The sequence below is a fragment of the Procambarus clarkii genome, chromosome 36 (assembly GCF_040958095.1).
Source record: "Procambarus clarkii isolate CNS0578487 chromosome 36, FALCON_Pclarkii_2.0, whole genome shotgun sequence".
Taxonomy (NCBI): Eukaryota; Metazoa; Arthropoda; class Malacostraca; order Decapoda; family Cambaridae; genus Procambarus; species Procambarus clarkii.
The window spans coordinates 23223909-23245183 of record NC_091185.1 but is presented as its reverse complement, the minus strand read 5'-3'; the positions used below and the strand labels follow the sequence as shown (position 1 = coordinate 23245183).

General features: G+C 40.9%; 1 protein-coding gene across 1 annotated transcript in view; it reads right to left on the bottom strand.

The window, feature by feature from the left end:
- Positions 1–3379: 3379 nt before the first annotated feature.
- The window catches only part of LOC123756221 (glutamate receptor ionotropic, delta-2-like), a 40791-nt gene continuing 22895 nt past the window's right edge, over positions 3380–21275 (bottom strand). The window contains exons 7-12 of the mRNA XM_045739302.2: positions 18987–19138; positions 17212–17220; positions 14190–14493; positions 5035–5193; positions 4702–4851; positions 3380–3622 (exon numbers count right to left, since the gene is read on the bottom strand). Of these exons, the coding sequence (XP_045595258.2) occupies positions 3380–3622; positions 4702–4851; positions 5035–5193; positions 14190–14493; positions 17212–17220; positions 18987–19138 (1017 nt within the window). The remainder of the gene's footprint in view (positions 3623–4701; positions 4852–5034; positions 5194–14189; positions 14494–17211; positions 17221–18986; positions 19139–21275) is intronic.

Sequence of the window (21275 nt, the reverse complement as noted above, 5' to 3'; positions counted from 1 at the left end):
CCACTTACTGCAACCACAGTAATAACATACTAGGCTTTGTGATACGACAGTTATTTAAATATATATATATATATATATATATATATATATATATATATATATATATATATATATATATATATATATATATATATATATATATATATATTAGTATATTTTGGTAGCAGTCTTTCCTATAGACATATATTATTAAATATGACCGAAAAAGTAAGATTAATAATTCTAACACGATTTTTCTCGATCTTTCGTACATTTCTTTTCACTGTTGGTGGTAATTCAAAAACCAATTCTCCAAAATTCATTTTTATTTCTAGTTTTTATTTCTAAAGTCTTTGAAAATGTAATAAGTTTTATGAAACGCCCTCAAGTGTCGCATCAGACTAGAAATAAAAATGAATTTTGGAGAATTGATTTTTGAATTACCACCAACAGTGAAAAGAAATGTACGAAAGATCGAGAAAATTCGTGTTAGAATTATTAATCTTACTCTTTCGGTCATATTTAATAATATATATATATATATATATATATATATATATATATATATATATATATATATATATATATATATATATATATATATATATATATATATATCTTTTCAGACACTCAACCCACCAGGGGACTCGAACACTGGCCAACAAGGTGGCAGTTGCATGCTGTATCCACTACACCATACTTCAAAGCCATAAAGAGAGGTAGGAATTCTGGGGTATTTAACCAACCAGAACTCCAATCCTCTCCCAGGCGATGAGATAGTGTGGGACCTCTGATGCTCTTTCATCGGTTCCTGTTATATGGGAAAACTCAGTGCCAAATGCTTAATGCACAGACTATATATATATATATATATATATATATATATATATATATATATATATATATATATATATATATATATATATATATATATATATATATATATGTCGTACCTAGTAGCCAGAACGCACTTCTCGGCCTACTATGCAAGGCCCGATTTGCCTAATAAGCCAAGTTTTCATGAATTAATTGTTTTTCGACCACCTAACCTATCTTTTTAGGTTAGGTTAGGTAGCCGAAAAAGTTAGGTTAGGTTTGGTTAGGTAGGTTAGGTAGTCGAAAAACAATTAATTCATGAAAACTTGGCTTATTAGGCAAATCGGGCCTTGCATAGTAGGCAGAGAAGTGCGTTCTGGCTATTAGGTACGACATATATATATGTATATATATATGTCGTACCTAGTAGCCAGAACTCACTTCTCAGCCTACTATGCAAGGCCAAATTTGCCTAGTAAGCCAAGTTTTCATGAATTAATTGTTTTTCGACTACCTAACCTACCTAACCTAACCTAACCTAACTTTGTCGGCTACCTAACCAAACCTAACCTATAAAGATAGGTTAGGTTAGGTTAGGTAGGGTTGGTTAGGTTCGGTCATATATCTACGTTAATTTTAACTCCAATAAAAAAAAAATTGACCTCATACATAATGAAATGGGTAGCTTTATCATTTCATAAGAAAAAAATTAGAAAAAATATATTAATTCAGGAAAACTTGGCTTATTAGGCAAATCGGGCCTTGAATAGTAGGCCAAAAAGTGAGTTCTGGCTACTAGGTACGACATATATATATATATATATATATATATATACATATATATATATATATATATATATATATATATATATATATATATATATATATATATATATATATATGCGGACAATCCACAGAGAAATAAGAAATGAGGTGAACGTTTCGGCTTTGTTAAAGCCTTTGTCAACACCAGACTGACTAAGGAGAAGGGAAGGGGGAGGATATATAGGCCGACACCTGACCCAACCCATCCCTAGGGAAGGAATAAACCAAAAACAGGTATAGCTTAGCTTAGAATGGTCAAAGAGGATTAAGCGGTCAGAGAATAAGGATGAAAGATTAAAGAAAAGCCTCATGAACACACAATATATGAATATACAATTATAATGAGACATTGTAAGCCTCTCTATCAGAGTTGTTTCTTAAACTGTTGTGCAATATTATAACTAAAAAATGGATCAAGTTTATACATACCAGTACTAACATTAAGAAGATTTGGACACTGACTGATTAGCGCAGACTCAATCAAATTCCGTTCCACGAAATCCCCACAATTGGTAATGCTTTTTGCCCCATTCCAGTTAATATTGTGATCGCATAAACTCGTATGTAGATACAATACATTAGACGTTTGGGCAGTTCTAATACTATAAGCATGTTGTGACAACCGCAATTGTAAGGACTTTCCTGTTTGTCCAAGGTACACAGAATCACAATCATTGCAGGGAATCGAATACACACAACCTGCTGTATCAGGGGAGTTTTTTATTAAATTGGATTTGATCGTACTATTATTGAACACCAAATTTATATTAAGTTTCTTAAAAATCAGAGACAATTTTTCAAGTCCACTCGCATAAGGAACCACCAATGAGTTAATAATTTTTGGTTTCGCCTTAGGGACGTGATTATAAAACGTCGCCTTAGGGATGGGTTGGGTCAGTTGTCGGCCTATATATCCTCCCCCTTCCCTTCTCCTTAGTCAGTCTGGTGTTGACAAAGGCTTTAACAAAGCCGAAACGTTCACCTCATTTCATATTTCTCTGTGGATTGTCCGCATAAAATGATCAGTGTTTTGTGATCGTCAATTGCATATATATATATATATATATATATATATATATATATATATATATATATATATATATATATATATATATATATATATATATATATATATATATATATATATATATATATATATATATATATATATATATATATATATATATATATATATATATATATATATATATACAATAGATGCTATTGTACCAACATCACTTGCTCTCCCAGACTGTCACACTATTGTACCAACATCACTCTCTGTTCTACCAACGTCACTCCCTGTCTGTTGTTCAAACATCACTCTCGCTCAGACTCTTACACTATTTATCAACATTACCTTCACTCTCAGACTTTCACATTATTATTCAAACATCCATCTCCCTCCCAGACACTCACACTATTGTACAAATATCACTGTCACTCCCAGATTCTCACACTATTGTACCAACATTACTTTCACTCCCAGACTCTAACACTATTGTACCAACATCACTCTCACTCGCAGACTCTCACACTATTGTACCAACATCACTCTCACTCCCAGACTCGAATACTATTGTACCAACATTACTTTCACTCCCAGACTATCACACTGTACCAACATCGTTCTCACTCCTAGACTGTCACACTATTGTACCAATATCACTGTCACTCCCAGATTCTCACACTATTACACCAACATTACTTTCATTCCCAGACTCTCACACTGTACCAACATCACTCTTACTCCCATATCTCAACCGTGGTGTTTCGTGTCGTGTTCCTGTACCCGTTGGTCCTTCTGGCCTCCCTCCTTGACACATGTTCTAACACAAAGTTTATTCTCCACGAAAAAGACGAAGAGAGAGAGGAGCCAGCCAAGGACGATGATGAAGAATATTCCCTGAAGGTGTTCTGTGGTGAGTGGGAGGACACCGCCCTCAGCCTCTCCATGGAGCTCCTCGCCTGCTGGCCCGTCTTCCACCGTCTTGCTGTACTCCTGAAGGGTGTTAGGACGAAGCCAGAAGTTAAATACAATATACTATTAGGAAACCCTGCAGTGCACTTATCAGCGACAGACAGGCTGTTCCATTTTGTTTTTTGGTAATGTAGTCAGTCAGGACCCACGTTTACCATCAGCATTAGGACACGTCTTGTGGTTATCATTTAAACAAATGTTGTCAGAAGGAAATACAAATATAAAAATATGTTTTCAGAAGTAAACACATTATTTCAACACCCAATTGCCCAAATTTCTTGATCGTAGACCTTATTATTGTTAATATCTGTAAATAATAATTATGTTATATAATAGAGTTTACAAGTCAGAAGTAATTAAAAAAACACGCATGGATTTCTGGCTGAGATTCCAGCAGCAACAATCACTTCTAGTACTCTTTCTAAGTTTTTACATTTTAACATTTTTACTAGACGAAGAATAAATCAATTTACACATGTATTTTCCAGCAGCGACATTAGTTAAAATTAGGCATATAATATTTGTTTGAAAAGAGAGATAAATTTAAGTACACTATCAATACAGAGGTGAGCAAATGTTTTGATACAGTAATTACTGCTAGTATATCGGAATCAGAAACTTTATCCGTAACAGCTTATGCAGATGGTTACAATTATGAATAGACTGAGGAGGTGAAGAACAGTCTAAAAGACCTGACAAGGTAGGTATTCATATGCATCCAGTGTAAAAACTTAACTCGAAAGTTGTTTATGACTGACGAGAAAATAACTTACTTTCTACATTCTCAGAGTAGAGGGAAAGACAGACATTTGAGGTAAAGTTACATTTAATGCTGCTCAAGTCAGCAATATAAACAGCCATTACATAGTAAGAAAAAACTTATTCAAGGAAACGCTGCCAAAATAATACAGGTGAAGAACATCTTTCCAAGTATAGAGATAAAAATGATGGACCTATGCAGAATCTGCCGCTTTACCTGATGAAATAAGACCTACATTGTACAGTCATATAACGTACTAAAAATTTGTTTATTTGAAGTCAGTGTAAGAGGAAACATGTACCTCAGCAGACTACCAACATAGGCAGGAAAGATGACCTACCACAGTCGAAGCTGCTAGCCTAAGGGAGGTAAGGAAGAAGTGCCTGATGAGTCCGCTCTGCTGCAGCCACCCGATGACTCTGTCGAACCTCCACCTAAGAGGTGAGTGGCGCTGTACGGCTAAGGCGATGCCATATGGTGCAAAACATTCCTGGTGACACCAGTTCAAAAAACACTGATTATCATGTATTAGCCAAGAACTCTGTGTCAAAATATGTCTCAGGGAATATTAGATTACGGACATAAGCAATACTAACAGGACCTACCAGCTGGAGTGCAGTCACGACTGACACGGGCAACAGCACATACTAAACAGTCTGCAGCCAAGACCCACCTTCATAATGCGCATACTGGAGATGCCTCTCCTAGTGAATCTGGTCAAAGTGATGAACTCAATAGAAGCTTGGTTCTGGAGGAAGACAGAGCGGCCCTGCAGCACCCGTGGGAAGATGGTCTCCACGGTCTGGTGAGCATGGTAGGTCTTCGTCAGGCTCTGCAAGCAGAGGACCGCCACACTACATCATAGCAGTAGTCACATACACTTGTGGAAAGGAACGGAAATGTGTTATTTCTGTTCTACAAAGGCTACCAGCAGTTGGCATCATTAACGAATAATTCACTGTAAGGTTCATATATGCGGTAACAATAGCTACCTAAGAGTTGCTACTATTTAAATCATTGGACCTAATTCTTGCTGCAGAGAATCTATAATGTACTTTAATTCATGGATGAGTATATGAATATGGCACATCACATTTTAAAGGAAAATAGTATACTGTATTCATAAAAATGAGTTATTGAACAATAGAGTTCAGATTTTTTTCGTTTTTAATTGTGTTTCGTCGAAGTCTTGAAGCTGTATTTATGATATATATATATATATATATATATATATATATATATATATATATATATATATATATATATATATATATATATATATATATATATATATTTTTACTATAGAGTGTATTACACTTATTTGTATAATTTATATATATATATATATATAAATTATATATATATATATATATATATATATATACATATATATATATACATATATATATATATATATATATATATATATATATATATATATATATATATATATATACATATATATATATACATACATATATATATATATGTATATATATATATATATATATATATATATATATATATATATATATATATATATATATATATATATATATATATATATATATAACTGAAAACTCACACCCCAGAAGTGACTCGAACCCATACTCCCAGGAGCAACGCAACTGGTATGTACAAGACGCCTTAATCCACTTGACCATCATGACCGGTCGTGATGGTCAAGTGGATTAAGGCATCTTGTACATACCAGTTGCGTTGCTCCTGGGAGTATGGGTTCGAGTCACTTCTGGGGTGTGAGTTTTCAGTTGCATATTGTCCTGGGGACCATTCAGGCTTGTTCGCATATATATATATATATATATATATATATATATATATATATATATATATATATATATGTATATATATATATATATATATATATATATATATATATATATATATATATATATATATATATATATATGTATATATATATATATATATATATATATATATATATATATATATATATATATATATATATATATATATATATATATATATATATATAGGTATTGAATGGAAGTAATTGTAGAAAGTCTATTGGTCCATATTTCTTGATGCTTCTATATTGGAGCGGAGTCTTGAAGTGGGTAGAATATAGTTGTGCATTAATTGGCTGTTGATTGCTGGTGTTGACTCTTTGATGTGTAGTGCCTCGCAGACGTCAAGCCGCCTGCTATCGCTGTATCTATCGATGATTTCTGTGTTGTTTGCTAAGATTTCTCTGGTGATGGTTTGTTTGTGGGAAGTGATTATATGTTCCTTAATGGAGCCCTGTTGCTTATGCATCGTTAAACGCCTGGAAAGAGATGTTGTTGTCTTGCCTATATACTGTTTTTTTTGTAGGCTTACAGTCCCCAAGAGGGCATTTGAAGGCATAGACGACGTTGGTCTCTTTTAAAGCGTTCTGCTTTGTGTCTGGAGAGTTTCTCATGAGTAGGTTGGCCGTTTTCTTTTGGTTTTATAGTAAATCGTCAGTTGTATCTTCTGATTTTTGTCTGTAGGGATAACGTTTCTACTGACAATATCTTTCAGGACCCTTTCCTCCGTTTTATGGGCTGTGGAAAAGAAGTTCCTGTAAAATAGTCTAATAGGGGGTATAGGTGTTGTGTTAGTTGTCTCTTCAGAGGTTGCATGGCGTTTCACTTTCCTTCTTATGATGTCTTCCACGAAACCATTGGAGAAGCCGTTGTTGACTAGGACCTGCCTTACCCTACAGAGTTCTTCGTCGACTTGCTTCCATTCTGAGCTGTGGCTGAGGGCACGGTCGACATAAGCGTTAACAACACTCCTCTTGTACCTGTCCGGGCAGTCACTGTTGGCATTGAGGCACATTCCAATGTTTGTTTCCTTAGTGTAGACTGCAGTGTGGAAACCTCCGCTCCTTTCCATGACTGTTACACCTAGAAAGGGCAGCTTCCCATCCTTTTCCATCTCGTAAGTGAAACGCAACACAGAATTCAGCTCAAATGCCTCCTTCAGCTCCTGCAGATGTCTGACATCAGGTACCTGTGTAAAAATGTCGTCAACATACCTACAGTATATGGCTGGTTTCAAGTTCATGTCGACTAAGACTTTTTGCTCGATGTTACCCTTCTTGAGCCCGGATGGAAACGTAAAAGCAAGTAGATGGGGTCGCCATGGGTTCTCCCCTAGGTGTCCTGTTTGCAAACTTCTAAATGGGTACCATCGAGCAAAAAGTCTTAGTCGACATGAACTTGACATTAACAACAATCAAAACGCACTTCTCAGCCTACTATGCAAGGCCCGATTTACCTAATAAGCCAGGTTTTCCTGAATTAATACATTTTCTCTAATTTTTTTCTTATGAAATGATAAAGCTACCCATCTCATTATGTATGAGGTCAATTTTTTTTATTGGAGTTAAAATTAACGTAGATATATGACCGAACCTAACCAACCCTACCTAACCTAACCTAACCTATCTTTATAGGTTAGGTTAGGTTAGGTAGTCGAAAAACAATTAATTCGTGAAAACTTGGTTTATTAGGCAAATCGGGCCTTGCATAGTAGGCTGAGAAGTGCGTTCTGGCTACTAGGTACGACATATATATATATATATATATATATATATATATATATATATATATATATATATATATATATATATATATATATATATATATATGTCGTACCTAGTAGCCAGAACTCACTTCTCAGCCTACTATTCAAGGCCCGATTTGCCTAATAAGCCAAGTTTTCCTGAATTAATATATTTACTATAATTTTTTTCTTATGAAATGATAAAGCAACCCTTTTCTCTATGTATGAGGTCAATTTTTTTTTATTGGAGTTAAAATTAACGTAGATATATGACTGAACCTAACCAACCCTACCTAACCTAACCTAACCTATATTTATAGGTAAGGTTAGGTTAGGTAGCCAAAAAAAGCTAGGTTAGGTTAGGTTAGGTAGGTTAGGTAGACGAAAAAACATTAATTCATGAAAACTTGGCTTATTAGGCAAACCGGGCATTGAATAGTAGGCTGAGAAGTGCGTTCTGGCTATTAGGTACGACATATATATATATATATATATATATATATATATATATATATATATATATATATATATATATATATATATATATATATATATATATATATATATATATATATATATATATGTATGTATATGACCTATCTAGTAGCCAGAATTCACTTTTCGGCTTACTATGCATGTGATTGTCCATACCTAGTGATTCCTCTCTGGGCTCCATTGTCTCATCAGCATCCCATGTTGCAGATAAAAATGTGTGGCACTCTCAGGACCAGCACGTCCTCCTTTGGCCTCCCGAATCAACTCTGGGAACTCCACCTGCTGTAACACCCCCAGACGAGCGCGGTCCATCCCAAAAGAACTGGCGAGGGTCACTTGTAGCTCACTATCCGGGTTACCATCGCCCTCCACCTGTTCTCCGAGTTCCGCGAAGAGGTGATCGACCCCCAGGCTGTCATACATCTCTTCTTCAGCCCCATCAGATCCACTCCGTGCTCGTTGCACCGCCTTGGGATCACAGCGCATACAGGGAACTCCACCTCGGTGATTCCCTTCCCGTTCCCACAGGCGTCTAATACTCCGCCTTTCTCTCTGTAGTGCTCCAAGCACTCCTCGCCCTTCCCGAGGTTAGGTAGGACACATCCTCCACAGGCGTTATTCCCAAGGATGACTTGCTCCTCCATCTTGGGCATTGAGGCGCAGACCCCTACCACTAGGGTCTGACAGCCATAATCAGAATCCAATGTTACCTTGTGTAGGGGCATCCTGACTGGGCCTCCCACAGTGGTCACAACAGCCATCTCCACACTGGTATTCTCATAACCCTCGGGGAACAGGGTTCCACTCACCAGGGTAAAATCAGCTCTGGTGTCCCTCAATATCTTCACAGGAACGGGGTCTGCCTCCCCCGCCCTTACCGTCCCCTCACACACGAACGGGTGAATTTTCTTCTCCACACTTTGTACAGACTCACCCCGCACGTTCTCGGGCACTTGGTCCTCCATCCTAACGAAAGCAACGTTCCCACGCTGCTTAGGGCGTTTGCAATCCCGCGCGAAATGTCCATATCCTCTACAGTTGTAGCAGCGGACTCTTCTTGGCGGTGACCTTCCACCATTGCTCACCTTGGCAACGCCTCCAGAGACCGTCGCTCCGTGAGTCTTCCTCGCGCCTTCCGTCGTCTCCCTCGTAGCGTCCCTCGGCTCAACAACAGATCCGGCACTCTCAGCTAGGGGCTTCTTGACTGATTCCACAGAACTTTTCAGTCCCCTACCGTCTCCACTCGAGAGGTGGGACTTCGGAGAACTTGTTCCTGTCCTCCATCCGTCCGTCTTCCTAAAACCAATCCCATAGCCAGAGTACGCCGGAGGCCTGTGCGGTCCCTCTCTGCGTGGTCACAAGGCTTCCTCCAACATGTTGGCTCTGTCAGCAGCAGCCCTCAGGTCTTTTATGTCCGCCTCCTTGACTCTAATCCTGATCTCAGGAGAGAGCACGGACATAAATTTTTCCATGACCATTAGCTGTTTGATGTCCTCTGCTGACATAGCTCCTTCAGCTTTCAACCACTTCAGAAATCTTCTTTCCATGTCCCTCGCCATCTCTGCGTAAGATTTACCTGGCGAACGGGTACATTCCCGGAACCTTTTCCGGTAACACTCTGGAGTCAGCTTAAACGAGTGAAGCACTGCTCTCTTCACTGCATCATAACTGGTGCATTTCTCGAGGTCAAGCATGTTGTAAGCCTCGCAAGCTTCACCTGTGAACCTACTCTGGACCAGCTCTGCCCACTCTGCTCTTGGCCACTTCTTCAAGGTAGCTACCCTCTCGAAATGATCAAAGAAGGCCTCAGCTTCATTAGGCACAAAGATCGGTAAATTGTGCTCTCGTACCCGGCGGTCCTCCTGCTGTGGGGGTGCTGGTGGGGCTAGCCCTAGTTCAGCCCGCTTCAGCTTAACCTCTCGGTTGGCTTCAATCTCTTGCCGCTTCAGCTTGGCTTCCAGCTCGCACTCAGCAAGCCGGACAGACCCCTCAAGATACAGGTGTGTCATATTGACCGTCTGAAGCCTTTCTTCCCTGAAGAAGGAGGAGCCGCCGTGCAGGACGGAACAATGCCACGAGAACTACAGCAGAATGTGGTCTTATGCGTGCAGGTGAATCAAGAGATTCCAGCAGAGGAAGGAAAATGGTCCAGGGTGGACAGCACCCATCTCTCCAATGCGTAGAGTTTGGAGAATATCGGAGTCAAGCTTCAACACCTGGAAGGAAGACAGAGAGCGGATCTGACGGACCTGTTGAGAGAGAATGCATCTCTTTTTACCGACGTGCCCCGACGCTACAAGAGTGTGACGCACGAGGTATAGGTGAGGGACGCCAGGCCCATTAAACAGAGTGCTTATAGGGTCAGCCCTGAGAAGCGAGAATTGATGAGGAAGGAGGTATAGTACCTTCTTGAGAATGACCTTGCCGAGCCTAGCAACAGCGAGTGGAGTTCCCCGTGTTTGCTGGTTAAGAAAAGTGACGGTACATACCGCATTTGCACGGACTACAGGAAGGTGAACTCCATCACTGTGGCAGATTCCCACCCCATGCCCAGGGTAAGTGATTGCATCGATCAGGTGGGTAGTGCCAGATATGTGTCCAAGGTCGACCTGCCCAAGGGGTATTACCAAATCTCGTTAACTCCCGAGGCTAGGAAGATATCAGCTTTTGTGACACCAGATGGACTGTAACAGTATAAAGTGTTGCCCTTCGGGATGAAGAACAGCGGGGGTTGTTTTCAACGGATGATGAACGAGTTGCTGAGAGGAGCCGAAGGCTGCACTGTATACATTGACGATATAGTAGTGTACTCCGACGATTGGGAGGCACACCTAGAGCGACTCCTCAGGGAGCTGTTCAGGAGGCTGGAAGATGCTAACCTGACCATGAACCTAGCCAAGAGTGAGTTTGGGAAGGCCCATCTAGAATACCTGGGTTTCGTCATCGGTCAAGGAGAAGTTACCCTTGTGGACCACAAGGTATCAGCTATTAGAGAGTACCCAATACCTAGGACACAGATGGAATTGCTGAGGTATCTTGGGATGATTGGATACTATCGTGGTTTCTGTAAGAAATTTTCCACGATAGCGCATCCTCTGACAGAATTACTCTCTAAAAATACACGATGGAAGTGAGGAGAGGCCTGCCAGGAATCTTTCGAGAAGACGAAGAACCTGTTGACAGAGGCCCCAGTGTTGATATCCCCAGATTTTACAGCCAGGATCATTCTGTACGTAGATGCCAGTTATATAGGGATAGAAGCCAGGTTGGCCCAGGAAAGGAGCGAGGTACATAGGCCTGTCGCATTTTACTCCAAGAAATTCGTGAAATACCGTCGAAAAGGAGGCTTTAACTTTAGTAATGGCCCTAAAGCACTTCGACGTGTACGTGGGAGGAGGGGCGAGGCCTGTTCTCGATTTTACAGATCACAACCCTCTGACTTTCTTGTACAAGATGAGAAACTCCAACCAGAGGCTGACAAGGTGGGCATTACTACTACAAGAATACTGGTTAGAAATTAAGCACATCAGAGGGAAGGACAACGTGGTAGCGGATGCTCTTTCCCGAGTACACTAAACCGATATGACTTTTATTTTAAGGGGAGGAGTATGTGATGGTGTTCTCCCCCTTATATTTCTCCCACGCCAGCTGTAAGAGTCATATCTACTTTACCCGAACGTTCTCTGCCTTCCAGAGAACAATTTGACATATGTGGGGGCATGAAGTGTTCTCGCATAGGAGAGAAATTAACTAAAGAAGAGCGTTTTGGCCAGTGGCTTAGGCCCTTTTGGACGCCAAGATGGCGCCGACTCAGACGTTTTCGCGCCAAAATGTTATGACGTCAGTGGCACCAGATTGGCCAAGAACGGTGACGTGGTACAGGGAGCCAATGAGAAATGCCACTGGCAAGTGTGACGTCACGAGTGGAGGCAGGTCCAGGCCGTGTGACCCGTGGCGCCAGGAGTTAGATACGACACGTCGTCAAGGGCGGACGGGCGATAAGGGGGTCCTGTCAGTCTGACAGCATTCGCCCCTCTCCAGTGAATATACGCATCACCAGTGGTCTGCGAGCATCCTGTGATGTCTTCCTGAACTCCGTGAGGTGGACAGAAGAAGGAATTGACGGGAAACAAGCAACAAGTGCTCCAGTGACAGGTGCTTAGCAAGAGTGAAGCCTGGGCAGTGACGTCAGGGACGACTGTACAGTTTCACCAGTCGGATGATGATGTAGCGGCTGGGCCAGTTCACCGTGAGGAAGGAGAAGAACAAACTAGCTGGGAATACAAACGACTGCATCCGGGAGTAAGGACTGCAGACGTAGTTGTGAGGAGGAAGCGATGGCCAGGAGATCCACTCCAACCCTTCAAGAGGTTGTAGAGGAGCACGGAGCCAGCAGAGAGAAGCAGTACGGAGAAGACGCGATTTTGGGTGTTGGTTGAGGTCCTGGGAAGAGCTCCTGGACCAGGAGCTTCAATTCAACCCTCAACAGAGGACGAGTCCACATCATTTATGATGGAAGTAGGTAATTCAGTTTTCCCTCCCATTCCCCTTTAGTTAGCGATTAGCCAGAGTATTTTCTATGTCGTGAGCAGGGCCCACCAATGTCTATGTTTCTAGTAAGACACAGTTGTGAAGGGAGATGCTATTGAGCTCTCACGAGATATATATATGGTGTGTGATTGCACCTGTGGTATGATGAAAAGATTACTGTGACGAGGACATTTATATTTACATGTCATTTATATTATAAGTTCGTGCCAGAGGATATATATATATAAATATACAATTTAATAGTGAAAGGCTGTGTGCCTAGAGTTACCTCGTTATTATATATATTGATAAAGTGAACTATATATACTGGAGTTATTACATAGTATATTCATATGTTTAGTGGTTAACTGTGATTATGCCAGTGTTGTGATATAGTGTGAATACGAGGGAATAATTGGCGCCTCACGCCAATATTGTGAGTATAGTGAGGAGTGTGAGTGGGCGTGGCATCTCGCGAGTTGCCAAACGTTCGATAACACTGCATGTGGAGCGTGGGAACGCACGTCAACTGGGAGTGTTGCCATTCCCAGAGTGTTCCAGAATTGTGAAGAGGCAGAGAGAAGGCTGCTCATTTATTCCTTTGCCATGTTGTTGATGCAGAGTTATGATTCTTTGATCTTTTAAGTAAACTACAAAACCACCGCCGTGTTTGTATCAACCCTCCTTTACCTTGTTGCTATTGAGACTATCTAAGAGTGAGTGATTTAAACATATACTTACCTGTTACCAAATTGATTAGTATTCCCTGGGGCCACTACTATATTACTACTATTCCACTGAGGTGTTACTGGACACGGTAAACACCAGTTGGCGACCTATAGTGAGCGGTAGAGCCCTCTGTCGGGGCGGGCACATGATCAAGTGAAGTGTTCGTGTTCTCACTCGTCACTCGTCTTTAGGCTACGAGGCCAGCCGGAGACAGACTGAGAGACTCTCCTGGTGAACAGTGGCACTGTGAGGATCGAGTGCAGACCCGTGTGGCTACCGTAAGTAACGTTTATCACTACTAATACTTGGTGGTGACTGGCTAGAGAGAGAGACACCCCGACAATATATATATATATATATATATATATATATATATATATATATATATATATATATATATATATACATATATATATATATATATATATATATATATATATATATATATATATATATATATATGCGTATATTCATTAGAATCACTATCCAATAAATACACACCTGTAGGTCAGGGTCGATGGCAGCAGCCAGAGCATTCTTATAGAAGTAACCCAAGCCGGCTATTTCTACCCCAGACTCCTTTAACTCCTTGATCAAGTCCATGGATGCTGGAGGTTTGCTGGCGACAAGATAGGCAGTTAGGCTGGTGGAGTAGGCGAGGTCGAGGATCAAGGCGTACAGCCCTAGGAACCCCACCATGAGCTGAGTTGGTGTCGTGCGGGGCATGAGAGGCAGAAAATTCTGTAGATGACTGCCGAAGGTATACATCCAGGAGTACTCCAGCTGCTGCAGACGAGGCAATTCCCTTCCCAGTGACCTGCAGCAGATGTCAGAGAATCTCGTGTGAAAGTTGTTCAGGTTAACAAAGAGGAATACTAACCGCAAGGTTCAACACAAATATCAAGAGAAATATAAACATCACTGGAAGAAACAGGATCAACAACAATAAATAAATACTTGAGCAGTGAGAAGTAACAACACAAGGAAGAGACGCAACAATAGGGGAATGAATGGGAACAACATGGGGACCAGTAGCAACAGATGGCAGATAAAGTAGGTGTCGTGTCATGCTCCATAGTAATGCTCAAAGAAAAAGACTTCTAGAAAAAGTTTCTAGAAGTTAATAAAACTCTTCTAGAAACTCAGAGCCAGCAAAGACTGACAACAAAGTTCAAAAACTCATCAATTTACGTTCCAGTCAACATTGATGAACATATGGCTAAGTCAATTACTCCTCTTCACAAGTAGAGTTCACTCTGTCTCATAAATCTGGCAGTCAGGAATCGCCTTTCAAAAGTTAATAAATCACTTCTGCTTGGTAACGACGCAGCATTGCGTCGTTTTTTTAGTAGACGCATTTCTGGTAACGACGCATCATTGCGGCGGCGGCGGCAAATTGGCCGCGGTGTTGGATATTATATGCATATGCTCTTGTAGGGAATTTCATTGCAAATACATTGATACAAAATGAAAGCCCTAGGACCAGAACTGAGGCAACAAAGTTGAACATTGTTGCCAAAGTTGAACATTGTTCACGGGAGAGTTGCACTCTCCCGTGAAACGCTGAGGCCCACCCGGGGTAGTGGGTGGGCCTCAGCGTTTCATGAAAATCATGAAATTTAGCTAAGTCCTGAACCTCCACTCTAGATTTAAAGTTCGTACAAACACCAGAAAATGACAATGTCCCAAAACAGCTCTAATACTAATATAAGTCGCCTCACCAAACAATTACACATTTGAATCCACTGAAAACACTAGAAACTCTGATCGACACTAGTAATCCACTGGTTTCTTAACTTAAGAAGTATAATATATATATATATATATATATATATATATATATATATATATATATATATATATATATATATATATATATATATATATGTATATATATATTTATATATATATATATATATATATATATATATATATATATATATATATATATATATATATGTATATATATATTTATATATATTATATATATATATATATATATATATATATATTTATATATATTTATATATATATATATATATATATATATATATATATATATATATATATATATATATATATATATATATATATATATATATATATATATATTGGCCCTTATTTCTTGATGCTTCTATATTGGTGTGGAGTCATGAAGTAGGTAGAATATAGTTGTGCAATAATTGGCTGTTGATTGCTGGTGTTGACTTCGTAATGTGTATTGCCTCGCAGATATCAAGCCGCCTGCTATCGCTGTATCTATCGATGATTTCCGTGTTTTTTGTTAAGACTTCTTTGGTGATGGTCTGGTTGTGGGAAGAGATTATATGTTCCTTAATGGAGCCCTGTTGCTTATGCATCGTTAATCGCCTGGAAAGAGATATTGTTGTCTTGCCTATATACTGAGTTCTTTGAGGCTTGCAGTCCCCAAGTGGGCATTTGAAGGCATAGACGACATTGGTCTCTTTTAAAGCGTTCTGCTTTGTGTCTGGAGAGTTTCTCATGAGTAGGTTGGCCGTTTTCTTGGTTTTATAGTCAATCGTCAATTGTATCTTCTGATTTTTGTCTGTAGGATAACGTTTCTATTAACAATATCTTTCAGGACCCTTTCCTCCGTTTTATGAGCTGTGGAAAAGAAGTTCCTGTAAAATAGTCTAATAGGGGATGCAGGTGTTGTGTTAGTTGTCTCTTCAGATGTTGCATGGCGTTTCAACTTCCTTCTTATGATGTCTTCAACGAAATAATTGGAAAAGCCGTTGTTGACTAGGACCTGCCTTACCCTACAGAGTTCTTCATCGACTTGCTTCCATCCTGAGCTGTGGCTGAGAGCACGGTCGACATAAGCGTTAACAGCACTCCTCTTGTACCTGTCTGGGCAGTCACTCTTGGCATTGAGGGACATTCCTATGTTTGTTTCCTTAGTGTAGACTGCAGTGTGGAAACCTCCGCTCCTTTCCATGACTGTTACATCTAGAAAGGGCAGCTTCCCATCCTTCTCCATCTCGTAAGTGAAATGCAACACAGAATTCCGCTCAAATGTCTCCTTCAGCTCCTGCAGATGTCTGACGTCAGGTACGTGTGTAAAAATGTCGTCAACATTCCTGCAGTATATGGCCGGTTTCAAATTCATGTCGACTAAGACCTTTTGTTCGATGGTACCCATGTAACAGCGAACATGAGAGATGCAAACATCATCACTCACTACAAAAATAAAGGTGACAGAAGCGATGTCAACAACTATCGCGACATCTCCCTCCTCAGCGTCATCGGCAAACTCTTCGCTAGGGTTGTCTTGGTCAGGCTTCATATTCTTGCTGAAAGAGTGTACCCTGAGTCACAGGTCAGTGCGTTTTACGAGCAGAGAGGTCGACCATTGACATGGTATTCTCCTTGAGACAGCTTCAAGAAGAGTGCAAAAGGCAGAGAAAAGCCCTGTACATCGCCTTCATTGACCTTACAAAGGCCTTCGACTTCGTGAGCAGGGACGGACTCTTCATGATCTTGGCCAGAATTGGCTGCCCACCCACCGCTTCTTAGCATGATACAATCGTTCCACAAGGACATGAAGGGAACAGTCGTGTACGACGGCTCAACTTCGTCATCATTCAACATCAATAGTGGTGATGAACAGGGGTGCGTTCTTGCTCCAACCCTGTTCGGAATTTTTTTTCACGATCCTCGTCAAGCATGCCTTTGGAACAACCACAGAGGGCATCCATCTTCGTACAAGATCTGATGGAAAGCTGCATAATCTATCCAGATTCCAAGCAAAGACGAAAGTACAGATGTGAATCCTCAAGGAGTTCCTCTTCGCCGACGCTGCAGCAATCACCACACAAACACACACAGCAGAAGGCCTGCAGCAGCAGCTTATCCGCTTTGTCGCAGCCTGTTCCGCATTCGGCCTAACAATCTGCGTGAAGAAGACACAGGTGATGAGACAAGACGTCAATGAGCTACCCTGTATAAACATTGCAGACTATGTGCTGGAGGCGGTCCGCGAGGTTGTGTACCTGGGTTCCACAATCTCAGACACCCTTTCCCTGGATACTGAGCTCAACAGGCGTATCGGGAAGGCCACAATAACACTGGCTAGGCTCACAAAGCCTGTTTGGAAAAATATCAAACTGACAGTACACACCAAGGCACAAGTCTACATGGCATGTGTGTGGTAAGTATACTTCTCTACGGCTCGGAATCCTGGACACTATGCTCTCGCCAGGAGAGATGGTTCAATACCATTCACATGCAGAACCTGAGATGCATCCTTGACATCTTGTGGAAAGATCTCGTCACCAACAACACAGTACTCGAGAGAACAGGAATCTCGTGAATGATCAATCTCCTGAAGTAGAGATGCATGCGATGGCTGGGACATGTCACACGCATGGAAGACGGCTGCAAATCGAAGGACCTCTTGTATGGAGAACTGATATCAGAAAAGAGACCCACCGGAAGACCCCCAGCTGCGTTTCAAAAACTCATGTAAACGCAACTTCGAGCAGATGAACATCGACATCAACACATGGGAGGCAGCAGCTGCGGACAGATCTGCCTGCAGATGCAAAGTGCCGAAGGAACTCTAGCAATTCGAGGGTGAACTGAAGAGGCAGGCGGAGGATAATAGACTTCAGAGGAGGTCTCGACAACTGTAAGACGCACCCGCTTCGGCTTTTATCTGCGCTCTCTGCGGTCGGAACTATCATTATCGGGTTACCCTTCACAGCTATAGCAGGCCTCAGATCCAACTAGACTACAACAACTAGAAACACAGGGCTCAACTCCATAACCCCAGGGGATTGACAGATGCCAACTTCTACAGTACAGAAAACAAAAAATACTCTTACGTATATATACACCTTTGGAACATACGCAGATGTTCAATTACACGAAATTAGCTTCATACAAAAATGTATAAACAACAAATAAGAAGTTTACCAACCGCACCGGGTTGGTTGTAGTGACCAACAAACACAGGCAGGGGAAGGGAGTTGGGGGTGGCTACTGTCACCAAGTAGCTGCCACTGCTACTTGGTCACAGTAGCAGTGGCCGCCTGACGAAACTAGCGACTACAAAGCTCACACACTCACACACAACACATTAAGAAATATAATAATAATAATGTCGCAAAACATCGTACAATAAACTAGATTACATGTGAATATAATGTTATAACAACGACTACGAATGAATTACATTGTAAGAGAGGTACTTCGACACCTAAAGGTATGACTTCAGCGTATCCAGTCTGAACTGGTTAAGCTGGGTCATAACAGTAGGTACTTCAGTACACCAACCGGTATCTGCTTGCTCGGGCGAGGAGGCAGAGTACGGGACCCAGCAGGAGGAAGCCGGCGACGATGGTACTCCAGGCGTGGGCGCTGAAGGGATATGCCAGCGCCTGCCACCGGGGGAGTGGCTGCTCTACTCGCGCCATAAAGCAACTCATCTGTAACAACAGAACAGTGTCTTCATGTAACCATTACTGTCAGAAACGCATTCTTCAGCAACATACATCAGGCCAAATAATATTGTAAATTGAACTGTGGAGAGTCAATTTTTTTACTTCTGTAGTGAAGAACATTTAATTTGAAGCTGATGCCTCTTGTATATGTTACATCTGACCGCCTAGAGAAGTGGTTATTTATTTATTTATTTTTATATTTATTTATTTATTTATTTATTTAAATACAAGAAGGTACATTGGGTTTGTGAGAGGACATAACACTGGTGTTCTTACACTGATGTTCTAACATTACATTTTCTTATATTACATTTTCTTGCATTACATGTTCTTACATATGAACATTCGTGTTCTTGCATTACATTATGCGTTGTTAGTGCCAACGCCACTAACACGCATAGCGTTTCGGTGCAGGATCTTAATCTAACAGATAAGTTTATTAAAAGGTGCATAGTAGCAAAATTTTTGCTTAATATAATAACAACATATAAATTGATGGAAATATTTTACTGGTGAAGTTGCATGTCTTAAGAACTAATATTGGGAAAGTGGATAGCACAAGATACAGTGTGGGATTGAAGCACACGGTAGGAAACCATACCGATAAAATTAGGTACTTTCTATTTTTACTTTTGAGTAAGACTTAGGTCGGACAATTTTATAATTCAGTAGGGACTGAGTTCTATATACTGGGTCATATTTTTTTCATGGAGTGTTTGCATATAATTAGTTTGACTCTGGGGATATCAAAGAGATATTTATTTTTGGTGTGTTGCTCATGAGTTCTATTACACTTATGAAGGAAGAGTTTGAGATCAGGATTAGCAATTAGAAACTAGATTGTGTAGAAGCACACACATATACAAATAGCACAAGAGAATGTGTGGAGTGAGAGTATGTTTAGCATGTTTATGGATTTAAACTGTGTTTAACTTATATTTTAAAAGGGATTTAAACTGTGAGGGGTTGTGTGTTGTCTGAAGATAGAGTTTCTTTTAGTTCTGATAGCATATTTTTACTGGGTGATGATGGGATTGATGTAATTTGCAGTGGTTGCACCCATTCACAGATATCCTATGTAAGATAGGGAATAGATTAGAGATTAATTCAATGAGAGGGGAACAGAGTGGGATACACTGATCTCATTTTTGTGAGTATACCGACTGTTTTTTTTTAAATTGGGGGGCTATGTGCTGTATGTGGGTGCCGAAGTTTAGTCTCTTTTCTATGTATAGACCAAGAAACTTTCAATAATTTTTATTGCTTTATTGGAGGGAGAGATAGTCGAATTATTGTAGGAGGAGTGGAGGGAGAGGCAGTAGTTCTTGTAGAGGATCGAAGGGAGAGGCAGTAGTAATGGTGGAGGGGAATGAGAGGCAGTAGTAATGGTGGAGGAGGGGAAGGAGAGGCAGTAGTAATAGTGGAGAAAGGGAGGGAGAGGCAGTGGTATAGGAGGAGGAGGGGAGGGAGAGGCAGTAGTATTAGTGGAGGAGGGAAGGGAGAGGCAGTAGTATTAGTGGAGGAAGAGGAGAGGGAGGGAGAAGTAGTTGTAGTGGTGGAGGAGGTGGAGGGGAGGAAGAAGCAGTTGTAGTGATGGAGGAGGTAGGGGAGGGAGAGGCAGTAGTTGTAGTGAAGGAGGACGAGGGGATGGAAAGGCAGTAGTGGTGGAGGAGGAGGAGGGGAGGAAGAGGCAGTAGTTATGGAGAAGGAGGACCCGAGGGAGAGGTAGTAGTTGTGGTGGTGTAGGAGAAGTGGAAGAGAGCGTTAATAGTTGTGGTGGAGGAGGGAAGGGTGAGGCAGTAGTAATGGTGGAGGAGGGGAGGGAGAGGCAGTAGTAATGGTGGAGGAGGGGAGGGAGAGGCAGTAGCAATGGTGGAGGAGGGGAGGGAGAAGAAATAGTAATGGTAGAGGAGAGGAGGAGAGGCAGTAGGAAAGGAGAAAGAGGGGAGGCAGAGGCAGTATTAATGGTGTAGGAGTGGAGGGAGAGGCAGAAGTAATGGTGGAGGAGGGGAGGGAGAGGCAGTAGAAAAGAAGGAAGAGGGGAGGGAGAGGCAGTAGTAATGGTGGAGGATTGGAGGGGGAGGCAGTAGTAATGGTGGAGGAGGGGAGGGAGAGGCATTAG